Consider the following 24,144-nt stretch of genomic DNA (forward strand, 5'->3'; position numbering starts at 1 on the left):
ACTGAACTGAAATACCACCGAGTTACCAAAATATTCAACATATTCTAGAAATTCAAACACTGGAGGATAGAGGGTACCTGTGCACACAAATCTGTGAGAAAAGCAACTTATTTTCACGAAAAATGGTGATTATCCATTTCTTGCACTTACATCTTCATTTGCTAATGCCACAAAAAATCCAACTTACGTGTGTCTGTAATTGTCCATGAGTTTCCTGAATTCTTGTATGACGACGTACGTCTCGTCCTGGTGCTGCATGGGTGTAGGTTGGCCCTCTATGGCGTCAGGAAAACCCTCAGCCTCCACCAGACACATCACAGCGTCCATGCGGAAACCGTCCACCCCCTTGTCCAGCCAGAACTTCATCTCCCCCTGTGAACAGAGAACGTGTCTGGTACACCCGTATATCATTTCTTCGCACCGAAAATTATTAGCAAACTTCAGCTACAAACCCTTGGTTCTGCAACGAATCAATTACACAATAGCCAAAATCCTAGCCTAATTAAGAAATGATAACACGCATCAGACGGATGTCGGAAGTTCTAGGGAAGACATTTGGCATACTACGTTGCCCAGAAACAAGTAACTATATAAATGCTGAAAATAAGATGCGTGTAAAGGGGAAAAGAAACAAACGAAAATGTTAAGAAATTGGAAAATGTCAATCACAATAACAACATAGTTAACAGGCTACATGGTTAGCCCTATGATTTGAAGCAATGCTGCGTTCTCTCTTAATTTTAATTAATTTCGTCAGGTCTCGAGAGAATATGAGAGTCAGAGATACTTCATCATAATAAAACGTAACTTACAAACAACTGTTAAGAAAACTTGAAAATTCAGAATTAAGTCTTAAACTACTAAAACAAGACTCCAAATATATTTATATTAGTGTGTACAATAAATGACACAGTAACGAGATCTACAGTCATATACACAACAAGTACCACATTACAGTACAAGGTTAGACACTCCTGGAAACAACTTCTGTAAAGCATAATTGAAGGAGAAGGTGGAAGAAAATGATAACTCTCAATTTCGCAACGATCGGTTTGATTTCATTATATGTTGTGTTTTAAAAGGCACAAAATGGCAGTAAAAAGTAGTTTCATTTGGGCCACTGGAAAGAAGTGTTTACTAAGTAGTGAGGCATCCTGATTTTATGGACCTTACATGAGCTTGAATCACAATGACAGGATGATACAGTATGAGATCCTCAGAAAATAATAATCATATTATATCAACAAAAGGCAATCGCACTTAACCTCATGTATCCAAAACTAACAAAACAATATCTTCCAATATATGGATTGGCATAAACAAACAAGTTAAAGTGAAACGCGTTCTGGAGAAGAACCGAGCAACTGATTAATGATATCACAAAAATCACATTTAGGAAGAGAATGGCGAGCTTCAGCGCAGAAAGGGATAAGGCCAGAACAATACATTATACCTTTTATGGTCAATAAGGCTGGGACCAAGGGGAAGTGGCTGCTCATCATTAACAGGGCTAGGCTGCAAACCAGCAAGAAAAAAAAATGTTTATTCACCTCTAGCGAGACGGTGATTGGCTGAAGCCATACTTAGCGATGCAGACGCGACACGGTGGGCACATCCCTATTGTATAGTAGCATTTTGAGACCTATATCTCTCTCGTCTTTTGGCGGACCGCGCAAGTGTGTGGAAATAAGCGAGGGCATTGAGAGCTTTGCATTCTGCGAAGTGAGGATGTTACACTTCACGTACCTTGGCGACAGATAGCAAAGCGATAGTTAATTATTGTTGCGGCAATTTTTGTGGGCAAAGAAATTGTGCACATCGTTCCAACCCATAGCGAGTGTGCAATAGCCTTTATTTTGACTAGGGAAAGATTAACGTTCTACGGAACGCAGTAAAGTGGCGACTGAGTGAACTCAATCAAGGCCAGAGTAGGAAATTAGCGTTTCAGATCCTGCATGGAGACAACACCGTTGCAGATGCCACTTGGTAAAGTACCATCATGCATCAGGCCACAGTGAGTGTTCTGTCTAGATTTTGCTCCCTCCAACTTGTGTACACTTTGACCACTGAATATCAAAAGCTAGGATACTAACGCCGGCTGGAGTGGCCGAGCGGTTCTATGCGCTACAGTCTGGAACCGCACGACCGCTACGGTCGCAGGTTCGAATCCTGCCTCGGGCATGGATGTGTGTGATGTCCTTAGTTAGGTTTAAATAGTTCTAAGTTCTAGGGGACTGATGACCTCGGAAGTTAAGTCCCATAGTGCTCAGAGCCATTTGAACCATTTTTGATACTAACCTACCCTCACACTGAGTACATGAGAGTTTTTTCATTGATTCAAAAAGTACATTTATTCTCCACCAGCTCAGTGCATTGACCAGCTATGACAATGTAGGTTTAAATGAGCTGACGAGACTTTTAATAATAATTCTTTCCTGTGAAAAATTTTTCATGTGTAGGGATAATGATTTTAATAATCATCATTTCAGTATGTCCAAGACTTAATTATTTTGTTATTGAGTGTTAAAAGCAATTGAACATGATTGTTGTTTATCACTTGACCCCTGAAAGCAACAGTTGATAAATTATATGTAGAATAAAAAAAGAATAGCTGTTCTGTCTTTCTAGAATAGAACCAAACTTTCACTTTTATTAATTCATGCATTCTAGGTACGTGACAGCAGCATTTCTATCGATTTTTGTTACCATTTGCACTTAATATTACCTGCCTTACAGGGCCAGGGTCACATTTATTTAGAATGTCTGTTTGACACCCTGGGCTTGGGAAGACAGTTCAGATGTTTTGTCCATTTGCGCGCTAAGTCGTAAGCTAAGTTTGCACACATTAGTATACTCACTGTGCAGATACAAAGGTACGACATAGTAAACTTTTCTTTATATCCATGTCTTTGAATTTAATCAACATCAAAAGTCAAAGTGCTTCCATACTCAGAGAATGGACACAGGGGACCTGCTGTAGGAATCCTGAATCGCTGCCCTTGTCAAGACCTTAGTGGAGGTGCTTTGCCTTTTGCCTTCCTCTGACTTGTTGTGAAGTGTCGAGTGTGTACCTGTATCACATGCATGACTATGATGAGTGGGTGTGCCGTGTGATATTGTGTTCATCTTGTTTCTGATGAAGGGAAGCAAGAGGGTGAAACCTGCTGCCAACATATACTCACTCCTCTCAACTAGCACCAAGGGGCCATGGAGGTTAATGTCCAAATCTGATGGAGGGATCACCATCAACGATATCACCTATCCTCACTTCATGAGACACTGCAGAGAGATGTATTTAATAGAGGACACAAGAAATTTACATCCCCACCAATCCCCCGCTTGCTGGCGAAATGCTAGAAGTGAGAATTTTTCACTATGATGATTCGAAGCAGCCTACCTTACAGACCGTGCCATCAGACAAGCGTGCATTAGCGGACTCAGCTGTGGAAGTGGGAGTGTTCACCAGCAGTGTGAGACATAACACTGCATTAGACTTTAGCAGGAACACACTACGTGGCTTCATTACTGTTTCCTTCCTTTAATCGTGCAGTAACAGGTGCATTATGCCACACAATCCCATCGCTCACACAGTTCGCTGTCCATCTCATAGAAAAACGTGTTGATCACCAAAACGTATCTTTCTCTCCTCGTATTTGCCCAGATGAGTCCCCTACTCTTTGGAAAACAACAAATGTGTGTGAGAGCTTGAATTCTCGTTTAAATCCTTGTTTGACTCGCCTTACTCTAAAATTAACATTTTTGTGAGTAATTTGAGAAGAATATAAACAGGCAATTACAGTTGGCTAAATAATATAGGCTCTGTTTCTGCATCGTAAACTGTCAAGAAACCAGAGAAAGCCAAGTACTGACCAGGTACAAAATTTTGCAGTGGCATAGTGTTTAAATGGACGTAATGTATATTTTTTAACTTTTTTTTCCAAAGCTTAAATTTTGTCATTAGCAGACCTGATAATCTGAGCCTTTTTGTAGTGGGGCAGGAGCTGATGCAGGGAGCCTGGGGTACGTTTATACTGCAGCCTCGCTGAGCGCGGCTCACGTGTGCCCTGTCACGTTACTCTGCAACCTCGCTGCTGGCACATCGCTACTCACTCATCAAGCAGGCATTTCGCTTTTAGCCGTGAAAATTTATCCCGCAGTTGTCCACGTAGCAAGTTGACTAGATTACTTGCAGAACGAAGCAAAGACTACGTATAACGACAGTAATAGTGATCGTTCGCGCCAAAAATGTAGTTATTGAAAAAAAGAAAGAAGAAAAAGTATGTATCTATCCTTCTTTGAATGTAGACTGTCCAGAATGCAGATATTTTCATCATTTCTAACAGCTCAAAAATATGAAGTTCACTTTTTTCATGACAAATTTTCCACTGTAAATTTACTGAGCCAGAAATAGTTAAATATACGAAGAATCCACCCGAATTATCTTGAAAGGAATTGAAATGTTATCCATCACTAATCAGTTGTGATGATATGCATGCCTCAGGTTCCATAATGCTTAGCATCCAAAAATATTTTCAATAAGTGTTTGTGTAAAACCATCATTTGAAATTCTCTCTCTGTAAATTATCTCGGAAGCTCACGACATTGCTGTCAGCCTATGGCGATTTTATTGGTAGGGTACTGGAAAAATATGGTTAATCTACAAAAGACTTACTTGGAAGATGCTCATGTGACTCACTCTAAGATATTGCTCAACTGTGTGGTATTCATACCAAATACAAGTATCAGCTGATAATGGACCCATTTCACACCCAAGGGCAGCACCAATGGTCACATGCTTATTTGGCCCAGAGGAGGACATCATGAAAATGTAGAAACAGTTGACGTGGCAAATGTTTGAAAATAGATGGAAATTATGTCGCCAAAGATTACTTACATAGTTTTAAGTACCAGTATTAAGTGAGGAATATACTGCAGCCCCCTATTATCACTATTGCAGGGATCGTGAAGGCAATAATTAACTTCTTGCCGCTTGTAGAGAGACACTTAAGCAGTTATTTTACCCATGTTCCATACTCTACAGAAACAGTAAAAAACATTCATATGTGATGCAACGGGATGCTCCCTCTGCTGTACACTCACTATGGCTTAAGAAGTATGAATGTCAATGTAGGTGTATGGTGCGAGAGAAACCGTGTGTATGAGGGGTAGTTCTCTAAGCAACGGCGCTGCTTCAGTGCCACTGAAGCAGCCAATCACAGCTCTCGTTTCCGGATGGCCAGCGATGGTCTCTGCCCCAAATACAAACCAACTTGATATCGTCGCCTGGCGAGGAAAGTAATTAGCAAAAAAAGGTTCAAATGGCTCTGAGCACTATGGGACTTAACTTCTAAGGTCACCAATCAGTCCCCTAGAACTTAGAACTACTTAAACTTAACTAACCTATGGGCATCACACACATCCATGCCCGAGGCAGGATTCGTACCTGCAACTGTAGCGGTCGCGCGGTTCTAGACTGCAGCGCCTAGAACCGCTCGGTCATCCCGGCGGCAGTAATTAGCAGCAAGCCAAATAACGATGGTGTAGTTTAAATGCGCCGGTAAGGCTATGTTTACGCTGCAGCCTCGCTGCTGGCATCTTGCTGCTCTTTACTGGCACACCACATCCTGCACTGCTCGCTGGGGGCCTTGTTACGTTACTTTGCAGCCCTGCTATTGGCACATCGTTGCTTGCTGCTTGCGCGGCTTCTCGCTTTCCGGTGGCGATTTACACCCTTCAGCTGTTCACATCGCTAGTTGAACGGATTACTTTCAGTGTGTAAAGCCAAAACTATATTCTACACAACATGTGATGACAGTAATAATGGTTTGCTCATGTCAAACTATAGTTACTGACAACGACAAACAAGAAGAGGTTATGTGTGAATGTAGATCGTCCACACTGCATTTGATTTCAACAGTTCTAACAACAGCTCAAAAAATATCAAGATCACTTTTTCAGACAGTTACAAATCTCATAATAAATTTTCCAGTTTAGATATCACTGAACCAACATAGTTTAAGATATGAAGATTCGATCGAAAGTTATTTGCGTATTTTTGTTGAATAGGGATTTGTAGGCCTACTTAATCTGAGACAAGATTTCATCAGATTTTAGCCATATCTACTTCATGCACTACACCTGTCACTTGTAGATTTTTGTGCTAATATTCTAATAAAAAAAGAGTAAACGATACGTTTCGTAGAACAGAGGAATAAATTTCCAAACTTAATCACATCTGATATTATCCTCCACAGAGTGGTTATGATGCTCAGTGTGCCTCTGGTCCCAGACAGCTTTGTGACCAACAAAAGCTGGAATAAGTGTCTGTTTAAAATCGCCAATTGTAGTTAGCACAACACTACTGCCTGTGTATGGTGGGTTTTATTGGTAGGATATTGGGAAGTCGGAGACAAAATATCTCTCGAAGGACTAATGGTTCAAATGGCTCTGAGTACTATGGGACTTAACATCTGAGTTCATCCGTCCCCTAGACTTAGAACTACTTAAACCTAACTAACCTAAGGACATCACACATATCCATGCCCGAGGCAGGATTCGAACCTGCGACCGTAGTAGCAGCGCGGTTCCGGACTGAAGCGCCTAGAACCGCTCGGCCACAGCCGCCGGCCGCGTTAATTTGGATTGCCCTGCGAGACCATGGAGTACCTGAAGGGTTCGTTAGGTGCATTAGAGTGCTCTACCAGAACCCGAAGAGCCGGCTACAGTCAGCTGCCGGACTACCTGACGACTTCCCTATTTCTGTGGGGAGTTCATCAGGGATCTGCTCTGTCACCGCTCCTATTTATCAATGTCATGGATACCGTCACAAGAAATCTGCAGAAAATCTCACCCTGGACGTTACTGTATGCTGATGCTTTGCTACTGGCCAGTGAAGATAAGAATGATCCACAACTTCAATTGCATGCGTGGAATGACCGCCTCGCAGATGTAGGACTACGGATCAATGTGATGAAAACATGTTACCTTTCCACATATTTAAATGCCTCCGTAACCATCAGAATCAATGGTGTTGACCTCCCAACAGCAATGACTTTTAAGTACCTGGGCTCGACAATTGCTGCCGATGGAAATCTCAGCGCAGAAATCTCCAACCGACTTAGCTGCGCGTAGCTGAAATGGCGTTCGGTTACTGGAGTACTGCGCGACAAGAAAATTCAAAACAGGCTCAAATCAAAAGTATACTGATCGGTAATCCACCCAGTTGCACTGTATGGGGCTGAATGCTGGCCTTCAACAAAGGAAGTAGAGCAAAGACTTGATGTTATGGAGACGAAAATGCTTAGGTGGACGTCGGGGTTAACATTGCATGTCCACGTCACAAATAATTAAGTACGCAGGCTATACGGTGTTGCACGAATACTAGACAAAATGAGAGAAAGTTGCCTACGCTGGTACGGATATGTCCTTAGAGCAGACGAGACAACAATGGCTAAGACTAGTTTCAACCTAAATGTAAATGGGAAACGACAGGACGACCAAGGTAGCGATGGCTTGACATCCTGCATGAAGATCTCATGACCTCAGGCCTTCACCCTGATCAGGCACAAGATCGCGAGAAGTGGCGACAACGAGCCAAAACAGCGGACTCCACCAGCACGTGGGACAAACGCTAAGGAAGAAGAAGAAGGAGACTGAACCTGTTCGTCGTAATAGGAGCAAAGGTAACAGAAAACTCATAGCATTCGGTGAACGTACGATAATTAGAACGGCCAAACTACTTCTTCAGGAGAGCGTTTCCACCTGTTATTAAAAATAAGTTGAAACCAGATCTGAGAAGATTTCGCACAACATCAGTTATTCTCATAAATACCCAGAAGCGGAGAGATATAGACTGTGGTGGAAAAGAACCACGGGAGACATAAGTGCATGCTTTATTGAAAACTGTATAGATGAGTACCGCGCGTAGGCCGTAATATAAAACAGAAGGCTTCTGCAAACCAAAAGAGTACCAGGTCACCGCAGAGAATATCTGTGTGCAAGGCGCGGAGTTCGTATTTTGAGCAGATGTAAGCTCCCCCGAAGAAAGTGTTGCTGACAAGACAGGACACTGGTTGGATTTGGGGTTTTCTATGTACAATAAGATTGTCAATTGGGCCAAAATCAGTACTAGCGGAACGAAGAACAATTAAACCAATATAGCTGATGAAAAGGAACATGTTGATGTTGTGGTCTTCAGTCCAGAGACTGGTTGATGCAGCTCCCCATGCTACTCTATCCTGTGCAAGCTTCTTCATCTACCAGTACGTGCTGCAGCCTACGTCCTTCTGGATCTGCTTAGTGTATTCATCTCTTGGTCTCCCTCTACGATTTTTACCCTCCATGCTGCTCTCCAAAACTAAATTGGTGATCCCTTGATGCCACATAACACGTCCTACCAACCGATCCCTTCTTCTATTCAAGTTGCGCCACAAACTCCTCTTCTCCCCAATTCTACTCAATTCTACTCCTCATTAGTTATGTGATCTACCCATCTAATCTTCAGCATTCTTCTGTAGCTCCAAATTTCGAAAGCTTCTATTCTCTTCTTGTCCAAACGATTTATCGTCCATGTTTCACTTCCATACATGGCTACACTCTATACAAATACTTTCAAAAACGACTTCCAGACACTTAAATCTATACTCGATGTTAACAAATTTCTCTTCTTCAGAAACGCTTTCCTTTCCATTGCCAGTCTACAGTTTATATCCTCTCCACTTTGACCATCATCAGTTATTTTGCTCCCAAAATAGCAAAACTCCTTTACTACTTTAAGTGTCTCATTTCCTAATCTAATTCCCTCAGCATCACCCGACTTAATTAGACTACATTCCATTATCCTTGTTTTGCTTTTGTTGATGTTCATCTTATATCCTCCTTTCAAGACACTGTCCATTCCATTCAACTGCTCTTCCAAGTCCTTTGCTGTCTCTGACAGAATTACAATGTCTTCGGCGAACCTCAAAGTTTTTATTTCTTCTCCATGGATTTTAATACCTACTCCGAATTTTTCTTCTGTTACCTTTACTGCTTGCTTAATAAACAGATTGCATATCATTGGGGAGAGGCTACAACCCTGTCTCACTCCCTTCCCAACCACTGCTTTCCTTTCATGTCCCTCGACTCTTATAACTGCCATCTGGTTTCTGTACAAACTGTAAATAGCCTTTCGCTACCTGTTTTTTACCCCTTCCACTTCCAGAATTTGAAAGAGAGTATTCCAGTCAACATTGTCAAAAGCTTTCTCTAAGTCTACAAATGGTAGAAACGTAGGTTTGCCTTTTCTTAATCTAGCTTCTAAGATAAGTCGTAGGATCAGTATTGCCTCATGTGTTCCAATATTTCTACAGAATCCAAACTGATCTTCCCCGAGGTCGGATTCTACCAGTTTTTCCATTCGTCTGTAAAGAATTCGCGTTAGTATTTTGCAGCCGTGACTTATTAAACTGATAGTTCGGTAATTTTCACATCTGTCAACACCTGCTTTCTTTGGGATTGGAATTATTATATTCTTCTTGAAGTCTGAGGGTATTTCGCCTGTCTCATACATTTTGCTCACCAGATGGTAGAGTTTTGTCAGGACTGGCTCTCCCAAGGCTGTCATTAGTTCTAATGGAATGTTGTCTACTCCCAGGGCCTTGTTTCGACTTAGGTCTTTCAGTGCTCTGTCAAACTCTTCACGCAGTATCGTTTCTCTCATTTCATCTTCATCTGCATCATCTTCCGTTTCCATAATATTGCCCTCAAGTACGTCGCCGTTGTTTAGACCCTCTGTATACTCCTTCCACCTTCCTGCTTTCCCTTCTTTGCTTAGAACTGGGTGTTCCTGTACGCATTATCTATCTTACCCCCAGTGAGATAAGCCTCTACATCCTTACATTTGTCATCTAGCCATGACTGCTTAGCTATTTTGCACTTCCTGTCGATCTCATTTTTGAGACGTTTGTATTCCCTTCTGCCTGCTTCATTTACTGGATTTTTATATTTTCTCCTTTCATCAATTAAATTCAATATATCTTCTGTCAGGCAAGGATTTCTACTAGCCCTCGTCTTTTTACCTACTTGATCCTCTGCTGCCTTCACTACTTCATTCCTCAAAGCTACCCATTCTTCTTCTACTGTATTTCTTTCCCCTATTCTTGTCAATTGTTCCCTAATGCTCTCCCTGAAACTCTGTACAATCTCTGGTTTAGTCAGTTTATCCAGGTCCCATCTCCTTAAATTCCCTCTTTTTTGCAGTTTCTTCAGTTTTAATCTATAGTTCATAACCAATAGATTGAGGTCAGAGTCCACATCTGCCCCTGGAAATGTCTTCCAATTTAAAACCTGGTTCCTAAATCTCTGTCTTACCATTATATATAATATATCTGAAACCTGTCAGTAGCTCCAGGCTTCTTCCATGTACACAAACTTCTTTTATGATTCTTGAATCGCACATACTATTTGTATTAAGACAGTTAAATGGACGTAGTATTGGAATAGATGAATTCGAGTATACCCGTTTAGTGTTTTCTTAACCGTTCTCGAGGTAATTGTGTCAGAGAGACAAACAGCGCGCATTGCAACGAGAACGATGGTATTACTGAGCAGTGTTCTTCGCAGAAGGAAGGAGTGTTGCGTGCTGCACATTTCTTAAGTACGGCCTTGCCAAAGACGCTCGACGCCATCATCCGTTGCTTACCTGCATGGCGCTGAGGACATTTGGGTTCCTGTAGTCCAGATCTGGCTGCTTCTCGTGGAACTGGTGCAAGTAGTACATCTTTCTCGTCGGGCTCCACTTCCAAGCGCTTCCCTCGTCGAACATATTTTTCTGCAACGGAACAAGCAACTCTATTAATGTCAAACATTCGATTAATTTTGTGGGTGAAATGCTTGTACCCACGCGGGACAAGTGATGGTTAAAAAATGTGTCACAGATTGCTATTGGAAGTGGGTCTGGGCCCAAACTCTCGCCTTTTCAATGAGTGACTCAACACGCTTCACAGATTCAGCTACTGATTCTCCTTTCTACCAATCTCGCACTATCTGTCAGGCTCTCCACAAAATTTTGAACAATGGCACCGTACCAGAGAACCGCTGAGACAAAAACAAAGGCGGTGTCGCACAAAATCACGTTATAGTGTTTGTTTTCAAATAACTAATATGTGTAGTGAAGTGAGAAAATGTTCGCTCGAAAGTATTCAGACACGTTAGTGGACATTACTTTGTGGTGTGTCCATCTTGCACCTTTATGATGGTTTGAACGCGGCTGGGAACACTTTCAATGAGGCGTCTGAACGTCTGTGGAGGAATTTATTGCGAGGCACTTTATTCATATTGGTAAGTGGCCTTCCACGGTTTCGACTAATAGTTCATTCGTCAGTGAGACCTATGGCTCCTATACCTAGCTGCAGTGCTTTCTATAGATTCCTGTCGAGTATGCAGCGGTTGTCCGGGAACCATTCTATAACACAGGCAGCCGTAGCCCAGTTGCACAAGCACAATTCCATGTTTCTTAATTATAAAACAAATCTTTGTTAGAATAAATCTATAAAAGTAGAAATTAATGAAAGTTTCACATACCTAAAAACGTAAAATTTATGTTACAATTTGCAGATTGATTGCTTGCCTTAAGAAAAGTAAGAATCTGAACGTTGTAGGTCAGTTGACATGTAACTCACCCAGTTATTTGGCAACGATCCATTGCCCTTGCCATCGAGCCACACATAATAGTCTTTGTAGACTTCGTGGTTCTCGTGTGTTGGATCGCTCGAAGCTACGAACCACTCGTGCTTGTCACTGGTGTGGTTCGGAACGAAGTCTAAAATCACTAGGATACCTGCAAAACACAAAAAGCCATGATATGAAGCACATAAGCAGCAATGACAGAACTGTCCTCGTACGCGTCCAACGAAACCGCCAGAAATAGATGGAGCTCCCCATTGGATGTGTTAAACTTCATTTGACGAAAATTCAGTTGGTGAACACTTGGTCGACTGCTGACATTTCAGACTGTCATGGAATGAGATTTAGCTGTGACGTACTATCGAAGATCATGTCGGTAAAAACAGACATACTGTTTTGGTACGGCAGCCTCTGTAGCATGTGTCCCGTTTGTCAATTCTTATTGATTCGTGTGGTCTGAATTTCGGGCAGTTGAAATGTAACCTGAATTAATTATCAGAACACAAATGGTGAAACATATTCCAGTTGTTGTGTCCCATGGCTTCAAAGTAGTATTGAATGTTGTAAAAGAAAAAATAAAACGAAATTTCAGAACAGGTACAGGGTCAAGAGAAGGGATTCCAGCCTTATGTGTGTTGCTGGAAAGAAGGCAGTAGATGAAACTGACTACAGCACAGGGCAACGTTTCTCACTCTGGGAGCCGTTAGATTTATGCTCACACTTCATTTCGCAGTTGAGCGAAGTGCATTACCTGCATGACGTCTTAAAGTGGAGTGTGACGCGAACAACAAATGGTTCCTCGAGCATACCTTTCGTGAACAGCTGAATTATCTTCTAAAATGATTGGATGCTGTGACTGAATATGGATTACCTCGGTCCAGCGAGCCAAAACGCATCTTTTAGTCTATTTTACATTACTAAAACATAATTCCAGTTTCGTTTAAAATTATCAGCACACAGTCAAGATTTGATTTTTATTGTTTATTGTAAAGAACAACTGAATAACGGGATAGAGGTCAATGAAATGAAATGTCGTTTGGCGAGGGCCTCCCAGCGGGTAGACCTGGTCGCCTGGTGCAAGTCTTTTGAGGTGAGGCGATTTTGGGCGACTTACACCTCGATGATGATGAAATGATGATGATGAAGACGACACAAACACCCAGTCTCTGAGTGGAGGAAATCTCCAACCCAACCGAGAATCGAACCTGAGCCCCCCGGCTTGACAAACTGGCGCGCAGTTCACTCAACTACGGTGGCGGACAGAGGTCAATCAGTTCACGTGTCATCCCGAGTGACGTCCCCGCGGGGGGGTGATTAACGCTCTCCCAGTCAGTCTTTGTCGGTGGGGGTGCACAATATAGTTCTTAATTTGGCGTTAGCCAATTCTTAAGGTGAGGCGAACAGTACTGACGAATGGATTTCAGTGTATGTAAAAAATAGCAATCCTGTGAACAAAGCAGATTGCAATAGAGCTTCAGACGTCCAATTTGATTCGTGTAACATCTATAACAGTTTCTCCAATGTATGTTTATGTGCAAGAGTTGTATCTGTGTATAATATGGACGATCAGCCATCGCTGTGACTTTTATAGGTGTACATCTGTGTGGTGTGCGTACTGTAAGACTTACGGTACAGACACCATCAGATTATTTGACTTGTCGCTCTAATGAAGTAGGCGAGTGTCAGCAATATATCTCGTGGTCTTATTGTGGCGTGTCCATCTTCTGCCGTTAGGTCAGACGATAGAAATGCCACTTGCAGGCTTAGAGTAGCAGATTGACGGTGACCAACTTTAAACAGAACTTGATTAATTTTCACACACATTTATTAAAATAATAACAATCATAAAAATAACTTAACTTGGTTCTGGATGCTAATTACAATTGACAATCTGAAGTTCCTTTGGTCTTGGTACGTTAATCTTATTCTCACATATCACTGATACTTGACAAAAGTGTCTATTCGTTTATCTTCACGGCTATGTACAGGAATATGGTAATCTTATTAGGCGCAGACTGAAACTTGACTGCAGACTAATGCAGACTGATGCAGACTGACTATTCCGAGGTCTGTACACTCGTTATAATACCTCGAGCGTCCAGGTATCACTGCGCGACCGTGATCCGTGAGGAGAAAAGGTTCTACGTTAGCAGCAATCTCATTGGCTGCGAGACAAATTAATACGCGGGTCGGGGGAAGCAGAATTTGGTCCGTCTCTTAGACAGCACCATCTCGTAGTGCGGAGATGGACGAGCGCTGCGCCTGCGCTGTTGTGCTTAGCGGGGCGCGCTCTAGTGGGAAAGTTGTGTACGTGCTGACTACCCGGAAACATGTACACAACAATTTGTTGTATAATAATTTTTCATCTTTACGTGAATGAAGTGACATTAAAAAAAACCATTGCATCCCACACAAACTTTAGGATTATTTATGTAGTAGAAGCGAGCCTTAGCAAGTTCGTTAGTAGTTCCACGACAGCCTCACAGAAAGTACAGTGTGTAAGGTGGTTTAACTTTTCATGTTGCACCACTCTACCTATTTTATTCACATTTTTATGCCCTAATAGTACCCCTCAGCCCCATTAACATATGAACTGGTGTCTGAGATGTTCTTTTGATAATTCGTATCAGCATTTGAAAATGCACATATAATTCCAGATGTTGGCTGTGGTGAAGCTAGCTGTCCACTTCGGCTTCTGAGAAGCTGAATTTTTCAGTTTCTTTAGCACAGCAGCCGAAGCAGAGAGAGAGACAGTGGAGGGATCTTTGCCACAGCCATAAATGTGTAGCTTTAATTGGTCTTTAGGACTGATGTAGCCTTCACCAGTGCACTCGCCCCCACCCCACGCCCCAATCTCCCATGGGGCTGGCCATGTTAACACAAACTGAATTGACACGCACGCAGGCAGCTTGAAAGCCCTCGTGCAAAGGCGCGATGCCTACGTGGAGGAATGCCTCCATTACTAAAAGAAAGCGATGGTTGGAAGATTTCTATGGGAGCCACAAGACACAGCCTCTCAATGGTTGCTCTGAAACGTGGCTAAAAATATGGTTAGTTCTTGCCATCCCCCTGCCGACAAATTAAACAAAATGTCTCACTCTTGCTGGCGTTCTACCGAAATCTTGAAATTTCACTGGGGCGGCGGTCGTAGTCTCGGAAAAACTTGGCTAGAGATTGGATGGAGCTCGGAACCATTATCGTCATTGCTGGATAACTTGGAACTGTTCCAAAACTTCAGTGAGAAGGTAGTATTTCTTTTCTGACATTCTCTGCCTTTTGCCTTCGTGACTGACTGTTCTGTTGGCGTCCTCGTGGGCCGCAGATGAGAAGATGGGTCTAGTATACTATTAACTGCAGCTTACACTTGGCGCTCTCGCGACCGAGCACCGGACGTTTATTTGGTGAGATCTGGCCAACAACGCTCTTCCGTGAAATAGTTCAGGGATTGCGGTATTTTTTAACTTCGCTAAAGAAGTCGTTTCAGTAACTCATGACCGCACTTACTTGCTTGATTTGCAGGACGCACTTTGCATCTGTTCTTTAGAGTCTACTTCCATTAGCACTTCGTGATATGGTCTTCGCTTAACCATTGGAAATATTCGTTACGCGATCCTAAAATTGATACCAAGATCACAGTTACACATAACTGCTCTTTACCTTTGCATTCATTGCCATCGTGTTGACGGTTTCTCACATAAATGCACATTAAACGAAATAAATAGCATATTTTATAAAAATGTATTTTTATTTATATTTGGATGCCTCCTTTAACTGAAATGCGCTCTGCATTTGAAAAAAAAAATGAGCTGTGTATTCCATGTATGACTATGAACTTTTAATGCTTGGCCGACCTCTTTTGAATGGAGATTTAATAAGACAATATTCGTTCCATCAGTGTTTTCTTACGTTTTAAAAGTAAATTCGGCTGACTGTATAGGGAGTTTTACTCCGTCTTCCAATCACAAGGACTTCATGTTCGTATCTCACGGCTATGCACTACTACAGCCACAACCAATCCAACACACAAGATGACTCAAGACTTACGTGCTACTCCTGTGCAGGAACGATAACATCACTTGAAGACGTGAAAATGGTGGATATTTTCAGTATTTCTGTGTTGCTTTGATGTAACAACACATAAATAGACCTCTCACACATGCAGCCACTTCAGTACAAATGGAGACAGTTATGTGCAATATGTGCAACACAGAGAAGTGATGTGTCAAGTGCCGAGACTTAGTTCACATTCAATTGCGATAGAATATTAAACATACAGGACCAATTATAGTGGAGGATCGTTGTAACACCAAAAATTACAGTCCTCAAAACGCTCTATACAAAATCTCAAAACAAGAAACACAGATACACACACACACACACACACACACACACACACACACACACACAGGCGGATATTTTCAGAATTTCTGTGTTGCTTTGATGTAACAACACATAAATAGACCTCTCACACATGCAGCCACTTCAGTACAAATGGAGACAGTTATGTGCAATATGTGCAACACAGAGAAGTGATGTGTCAAGTGCCAAGACTTAGTTCACATTCAATTGCGATAGAATATTAAACATACAGGACCAATTACAGTGGAGGATCGTTGTAACACCAAAAATTACAGTCCGCAAAACGCTCTATACAAAACCTCAAAACAAGAAACACAGATACACACACACACACACACACACACACACACACACACACACAGGCGGATATTTTCAGAATTTCTGTGTTGCTTTGATGTAACAACACATAAATAGACCTCTCACACATGCAGCCACTTCAGTACAAATGGAGACAGTTATGTGCAATATGTGCAACACAGAGAAGTGATGTGTCAAGTGCCAAGACTTAGTTCACATTCAATTGCGATAGAATATTAAACATACAGGACCAATTATAGTGGAGGATCGTTATAACACCAAAAATTACAGTCCTCAAAACGCTCTATACAAAACCTCAAAACAAGAAACACAGAATCACACACACACACACACACACACACACACACACACACACACACACACATTATTTCTATTCAAGGCTTATCAATCTTACAAGCATAACACCAAGCGATAATAAACAAAAAAACAGGTTTAAAACATGATGTTGACTCTGAAGCAAATGAACAAACAACGGACAGAAGCTCTCACTATAGAGTTTAAGTATATTCTCACCACAAAAGAAATACATGATAGCAGGAATGTAAATAAAGGGGTAACTAGAGAATTAACAAATGAAAAAATTAAAAACATGTCTACTAACATAGATTAGAAAAGAAAATAATGAACTCTGAAATAATGGTCATTAACCTAATTTTAAATATCTAAATAAAAAACTAAAAGCAGCGAATACTGTACTACTGTAACAAAATCAGACAAAGAAAGTACCGTAGTACTCGTGGGAACAAAAGTGTACACAAACGACTTTATCATCAGAAACAACGTAAAAAGATTAAAATCCACCTGTAATAAGGGTATTCTTGGCATTCTTGTGGAGAGGGCGACAGGAGCCTCCAAGTGTGCGTTTTCACTCGACGCCACCATGAGACTAGGAAATGCCGGGACTCCCTGGAAACGAAGTGCATGAGGGCACAGGCCAATCCTCCCATCACCAGAGAAAATCAAATAAAGAGCACTTCTTAGGGCCATCTCTGACTACTGCTAGTTTGAATGGCGAGGGAATAACCAAGAACAAACAAGACACAACTTCGCAGCTATACCAAATGCATAAATGGGATGTACTGTGTCTACAAAGATGAATCAGCACATCATCCCCATATTAATAGGATGCATATAGATACAAAGGTATCATAGCCGGAGGATGATGGTGCAGCTTTCATTAGATCTTACCTGGCCTTAAGGGGCTCCGGAACGCCCTATACTTGCAATGTTAAAATAACGCTTATAAATTACATCTTTCCTCACAAAGTATTTGAGGTAGGAAGTTGAACTTTTTACAGATTATTTATTGGGATATGGGCTACAACTTAACACAGGGATTTTACAAAATTTTAGTTCAGTTATTAAAGATGATTTTTTTTCAATTGTAATGAAAATTCACAACATTTTTTAGCAATTTTTTATTTATATATTCAAAAATATACAATTTTTTGGAAAAAGGCTGTGTTAAATTATGCAGAAGGTACTGTGTAACATTTACTGAAAGTTTTAAACAAATATGTTTGGAGATCCTTAGAAAACATGTAATTAGTATGAGAAAATAAAGGCCGGCCGCGGTGGTCTCGCGGTTCTAGGCGCGCAGTCCGGAACCGTGCGACCGCTACGGTCGCAGGTTCGAATCCTGCCTCGGGCATGGATGTGTGTGATGTCCTTAGGTTAGTTAGGTTTAAGTAGTTCTAAGTTCTAGGGGACTGATAACCACAGCAGTTGAGTCCCATAGTGCTCAGAGCCATTTGAACCATTTTGAGAAAATAAAAGTTTTGGGAATCGAGCGACAAAGATTGGATTAACTTTTTAGTGCATTCCAGGTCCATAGGATGGATTATCTTCATCCTCTGCAAACTCCTCCTCCAGCTTCCTCTTGTTCCTCCTCCTGTTTACTCTTGCTTGTATTTCTAGACTCTTTACAGCCCTGTCTGCAGCCCGAAGCCGTTCCTTGTCTAAAGCAAGCATCGCTCGTTGTTGTGTTCGTAGATTTTGCTACCATTTTCTTCAGTTGCAGTTACTGCAACACTGTTCCAAAAGGTGGTCATGTATGAACACTTATGACATTTCAGTTGTATTTCACTAGCAAGTCCTACGTGCTTTATTATGGAGAGTTCCAGACCAACTTCACTACAATGAATACATCTTACACAGTTTGAAAAAATTCCTTTGAGAACCGACATATCAAATATTTCATTCACATCCGATTCGCCCATAAAACATTCATAGTTTTCACTCATTGAACCAAGCTTCTTCTGTGAAGTATTTTCTTTCCCACTTTGACTGCTAAGGGCAGGTGTACTTGAGAGGTTAGGTTCACTCACTTGGTTATCGTCTTTATTGTTTACAGTAATAACACATACCTTTGGCTTTCCAACATTTCTCCTTTTCTTAAAAGCCTTCAGAGGATTTCTAATAACTTTACTTTTACTCATTATTATACTTCAACAAAACAGAGACTCAAGAAACAGAATTAATTACGAATATTTTCGAGATAACGACAGAGTAAATAAACATGAAACAATCGACAATCACACCAGCGATATATATTGAACCATCACAGGTTAGCCACATACTTTATCTCACATCACTAAAATGTACCTCATGAACACGGACGTTAATAATAACACCATTTGACAGCAGTTTAACAGCGCCACAGTGGGTGACGCCCATGTAGAACACATTTCAAAAAAAATTTAAAAATAGTTGTAGTCTTCGGAATTGAATAAATTATATATCTATTCTGCAGATTCAGAAAACGCGAAAAAGTAAAAACTGAACTTTTCATGATTTTGAGCCTTTCCGGAGCCCCTTAACTTCTACAGGGAAAACAGTAGTGAATGGCACAGAGATCTTAACTAAACTATCGAACGCGGAACCTTGATAGTAATATCCGTATATAAGCCCCTAGTTGAAAAACTTAAGCTTATTATGCCAGGCAATTTCAGAAACCAAAAGACACGGTTTATACTAAGTTACTTCAACTGCCACAGCATAAATTGGTGATACCACGAAACTGATCACAATGACCAAAAGCTAGAAGAATAGATCCAATTGAATAACTTTTTTCTCCTACATGACTCAAAGCTGCCTTACTCCTTCATGAGCAAAATATGAAAAAGAGGCTACAACCCTGACAAGTGCTTTGTTAGCAGCATCATCCAACACTGATGTGTTATAAATGTACACTACTGGCCACTGAAATTGCTACGCCGCGAAGATGACGTGCTAAAGACGTGAAATTTAACCGACAGGAAGAAGATGCTGTGATATGCAAATGATTAGCTTTTCAGAGCATTCACATAAGGCTGGCGCCGGTGGCGACACATACAACGTGCTGACATGAGGAAAGTTTCCAACCGATTTCCCATATACAAACAGCAGTTAACCGGCGTTGCCTGGTGAAATGTTGTTGTGATGCCTCGTGTAAGGAGAAGAAATGCGTACCATCACGTTTCCGACTTTGATAAAGGTCGGATTGTAGCCTATCGCGATTGCGGTTTATCGTATCGCGACATTGCTGCTCGCGTTGGTCGAGATCCAATGACCGTTAGCAGAATATGGTATCGGTGGGTTCAGGAGGGTAATACGGAACGCCGTGCTCGATCCCAACGGCCTCGCATCACTAGCAGTCCAGATGACAGCATCTTATCCGCATGCCTGTAAAGGATCGTGCAGCCACGTCTCGATCCCTGAGTTAACAGATGGGGACGTTTACAAGACAACAACCATCTGCACGAACAGTTCGACGACGTTTGTAGCAGTATGGACTATCAGCTCGGAGACCATGGCTGCGGTTACCCTTGACGCTGCATCACAGACAGGACCGCCTGCGATGGTGTACTCAACGACGAACCTGGGTGCACGAATGGCAAAACGTCATTTTTTCGGATGAATCCAGGTTTTGTTTACAGCATCATGATGGTCGCATCCGTGTTTGGCGACATCGCGGTGAACCCACATTGGAAGCGTGTATTCGTCATCGCCATACTGGCGTATCACCCGGCGTAATGGTATAGGGTGCCATTGGTTACACTTCTCGGTCACCTCTTGTTCGCATTGACGGCACTTTGAACAGTGGACGTTACATTTCAGATGTGTTACGACCCGTGGCTCTCCCTTTATTCGATCCCTTTGACACCCTACATTTCAGAAGGATAATGCACGACCGCATGTTGCCCTGTACGGGCCTTTCTGGATACAGAAAATGTTCGACTGCTGCCCTGACCAGCACAGGCTTCAGATCTCTCACCAATGAAAACGTCTGGTCAAAATGGCCGAGCAACTGGCCCGTCTCAATACGGCAGTCCCTACTCTTGATGAACTGTGGTATCGTGTTGAAGCTGCATGGGCAGCTGTACCTGTACACGCTATCCAAGCTCTGTTTGACTCAATGCCCAGGCGTATCAAGGCCGTTATTACGGCCAGAGGTGGTTGTTCTGGGTACTGATTTGTCAGGATCTATCCACCCAAATTGCGTGAAAATGTAATCACATGTCAGTTCTAGTATAATATATTTGTCCAATGAATAACTGTTTATCATCTGCATTTCTTCTTGGTGCAGTAATTTTAATGGCCAGTAGTGTATATAAAACTCTTCCAAAAGCTCAACATACACCCTTTGCAATTCAGATCTTCTCGGAACTCAAATCTGTTAACAGGCCCTTTCGAAGAAGGTTCCGTTTTAAAAAGCCAGAAGGACGGATTTCTCCACGGGATTAAACGAGTAAATCAACAACATCAATCCCGTACCCGAAGACTACACACTTTCTGTACAAAGTCTCTGTAAAGTGTCAAAAAACCACATCCCAAGAGGCTGTAGACAGAACTTCATATCAGTACTCTCTGAGGGTACCAATAACATTTTAGCGAAATATGATTAATGGTACTCAAAAGATCCTGTCAGTGACGAGACAATAGCTTGTGGCACAAATCTTATAAGAGCAGGAAGTGGAACAAGGCAAAAGAAATGTGTCGAAACCTTGGAGAAAGCGGACACGTCACGTAGCAGCAATATTGCATGAACTCAGATCAGAAAGTTCTGACGACCCGAAAGAAAGAAGAGAAATGGCCAGAGCGAGACCTAATAGGGCTGCGCATCAACTACTACTAAATGGCAATCCCAGCAAAAAAACACGAGAAAAGCAAGGTACAATGTGATATTACCATAGAAACCTACAACTTCTCCTCTCATTTCATAATGAAAGAACTGAATGAGGGCATAAACGCTATGGTGTTCATGACGTGTGTGTGGAACCGAATTCCAAAAATTGAGTTTTAAGCCTATTTAAACACTGCCGAGAAACGTTCATAATCCCTAAACTATGGAGGACGTCCAAGGTAAGAGCACTTGTAAAACAAGGAAAAGAACCCGACTCACCAAGCAGCTATCAGCCCTTCTATGTCACCGTTTAAAATTCTCTGAAAGGCTGATAATCAATCGAATCAATAACATCATTGATTCAAAGTTAATCCCGCAGCAAGCTGGTTTCTTGCCAGGTACATCTTGTACTGGCCACATCTTGCCACTCACGGAGTTTATAGTGGAGGGATACAAAAATACAAAAATAAATTAATATCGGGTTTGCCTCTGGTCCATCTAAGCGCCACCTACGATACAGTAAACTACCGAAAACTGCCAAGCAAAATCTATGATATTAATAGGGACCATCAATTAGCAAAAATTAAAGAATCCTTGCTGAAACACCGACATTCTACGTCACTCTACAAGGGAGAAAAAGTCGCTGGAGGAAGCAGAAAAAACGGCCTTGCTCAGGGAAGTGTTCTAGCCCCCATCATGTTCAACATATATACGAACTATCAGCCATTACCCAAAGATAAGCGACATTTTCCTTATGCTGACGATCTGGCTATCACAGCGTAAGGAAGAACCTTTGAGGAAGTAGAGGTAAAGTTGGAGAATAACCTACAAGCAATGTTAACATACTGCGATGACAACTCTCAAACCAAATCCAAATGAAACGAAATTTTGCGCTTTTCATCTGCACACACGCCTAGCATTTAGAAAGCTGTGCGTTAAATGGAGTGCGTCTACCCTTGAGCACACAGACCTGTCGACATACCTCGAAGTCATGCTTGACGGGTCCCTAACACACAAACATCAATGTGACAAAACCCGAAATAATGTAGCTGCAAGGAGCAATATGTTTAGAAAACTAACTAGCAGTAAGCGGGGAGCCAAACCTACTGCGCTTAGAACCACAGCTTTAACACTTTGCTTTCCCGCAGCTGAGTATGCGTGCCCTTTCTGTTTTAGATAGGCAAAGAAGATCTACATAAGCCTTAATGAAACCTGTAGGCTAGTCACAGGAAGCATGAAGTCCGCTTCTCTGGAAGATCTCTACCAAGCTTCAGGTTTCAGCAGTCCCAAATCTCATAGGGTAGCTCATGAACATATTCAGCACTTCAAATAGATATTCGATGAGCGCCATCCACTACACGACGGCCTTTATGGATTAAGAAGACTAAAATAAAGATATTGGTTCCTCAGTTACACTTTGGATGAATCCCCTGTCGGCTACCCTATTTCCGAACATCCACCAACTGGTGCTGAATTACATTACAGGTCATGGAAAACGATAAACCGTATCAGAACTTGTGTAGCCTCTAGCAAAACCAATCTTATAAAATGGATCCTATTATAAGCGGATGACAATAAGAGCAACTGTGAAAAAATTCAAAATATGGAACGCCTCCTAACGTAACGAAATTATCCTGCACATTGCTCCCTACATGACCTCTGGCTAAGCCCGCCGGAAGCTTTTCACTTAGCCCAGTACTGTGCCAAAAAATTTACAGCTCCGGACACGAGAAAGTAAACCAAGTACTCCGAATATGTAAATTTATACGGATGTAAGTGTTGTACATGTATATTTTCTGTTGTGTGACTGCTTTCTCAGAGACTGATATCTGCGTAAAATCAGAGGAATGGACAGTCGAAGGGAGGTCTGAGTAGTGGGTAGTGAGAGAGAGAAACTAATGGTGTGAGATTTCTGGACATTGGATGAATGGAGGTGAGGACCTGAACGGCTCAAACACAAACGGTTAGTGAAAACAGTGAAAAAAGGTCTTATCCCAACTGATTAAAGTTCTTGAAATAATGCAAGGCATTTATTATAACGGAGGAACTGATGCGTGAGCTATGAAAGATGGAAGAGTGTGGCTTATTACTGAATTATGGTGACTAATGATTCATTACTTAATATAATTTTGTGGATGCAGAGCACATCTAATTGTTTTATGCACTTTTCTATTTAATAAATCGTTGCACCCATAGGCTTATATATCTTGCATTGCAAGTAAGACTAAAAAACAGCAACTGTATGTAAACTGAATGTTAGTCATGCCTGGATATTTTTGCTGCTCTAAATTTATTTATACTTTTCAGAAAAGGTGTTTGAGTCAAGGTAATTTGTGGCCCATGAGCGTCAATAATTATTTTACTGTAGCTATATTCTTGTAAAATCAAGAAAGACGTCACACTACATTAGCAAAATCAGAAAAGGTAAAATTGCAGTGTGACTCACCATCCTCAAAAGTCTTGAGCACGAGAGAATACATTGCATATATATTTGAAAAAATTGACAGAGAAAGTTAAAAAAGTAAAAAATCATGTGTACATAATGAGAAAGACTTCTGCCTGTAGCAAAAACAAAACTATTTATTTAGAATCAATCTCAGAGATGGAATTATCTGGACAGTTGATGTATTCATTTGTTGTGTTGGAGCACTTGTGCCTAAGAACTACAATCAGAATAATACCTTGTAGTTATTAGTACA

General features: G+C 41.5%; 1 protein-coding gene across 1 annotated transcript in view; it reads right to left on the reverse strand.

The window, feature by feature from the left end:
• Positions 1-24,144, reverse strand: part of LOC124799287 — a 292,389-nt gene that overhangs the window by 54,416 nt on the left and 213,829 nt on the right. Inside the window, exons 13-15 of the mRNA XM_047262901.1 lie at positions 11,661-11,818; positions 10,682-10,810; positions 188-372 (exon numbers count right to left, since the gene is read on the reverse strand). Of these exons, the coding sequence (XP_047118857.1) occupies positions 188-372; positions 10,682-10,810; positions 11,661-11,818 (472 nt within the window). The remainder of the gene's footprint in view (positions 1-187; positions 373-10,681; positions 10,811-11,660; positions 11,819-24,144) is intronic.

This window comes from Schistocerca piceifrons, chromosome 1 (genome assembly GCF_021461385.2).
Source record: "Schistocerca piceifrons isolate TAMUIC-IGC-003096 chromosome 1, iqSchPice1.1, whole genome shotgun sequence".
NCBI lineage: Eukaryota > Metazoa > Arthropoda > Insecta > Orthoptera > Acrididae > Schistocerca > Schistocerca piceifrons.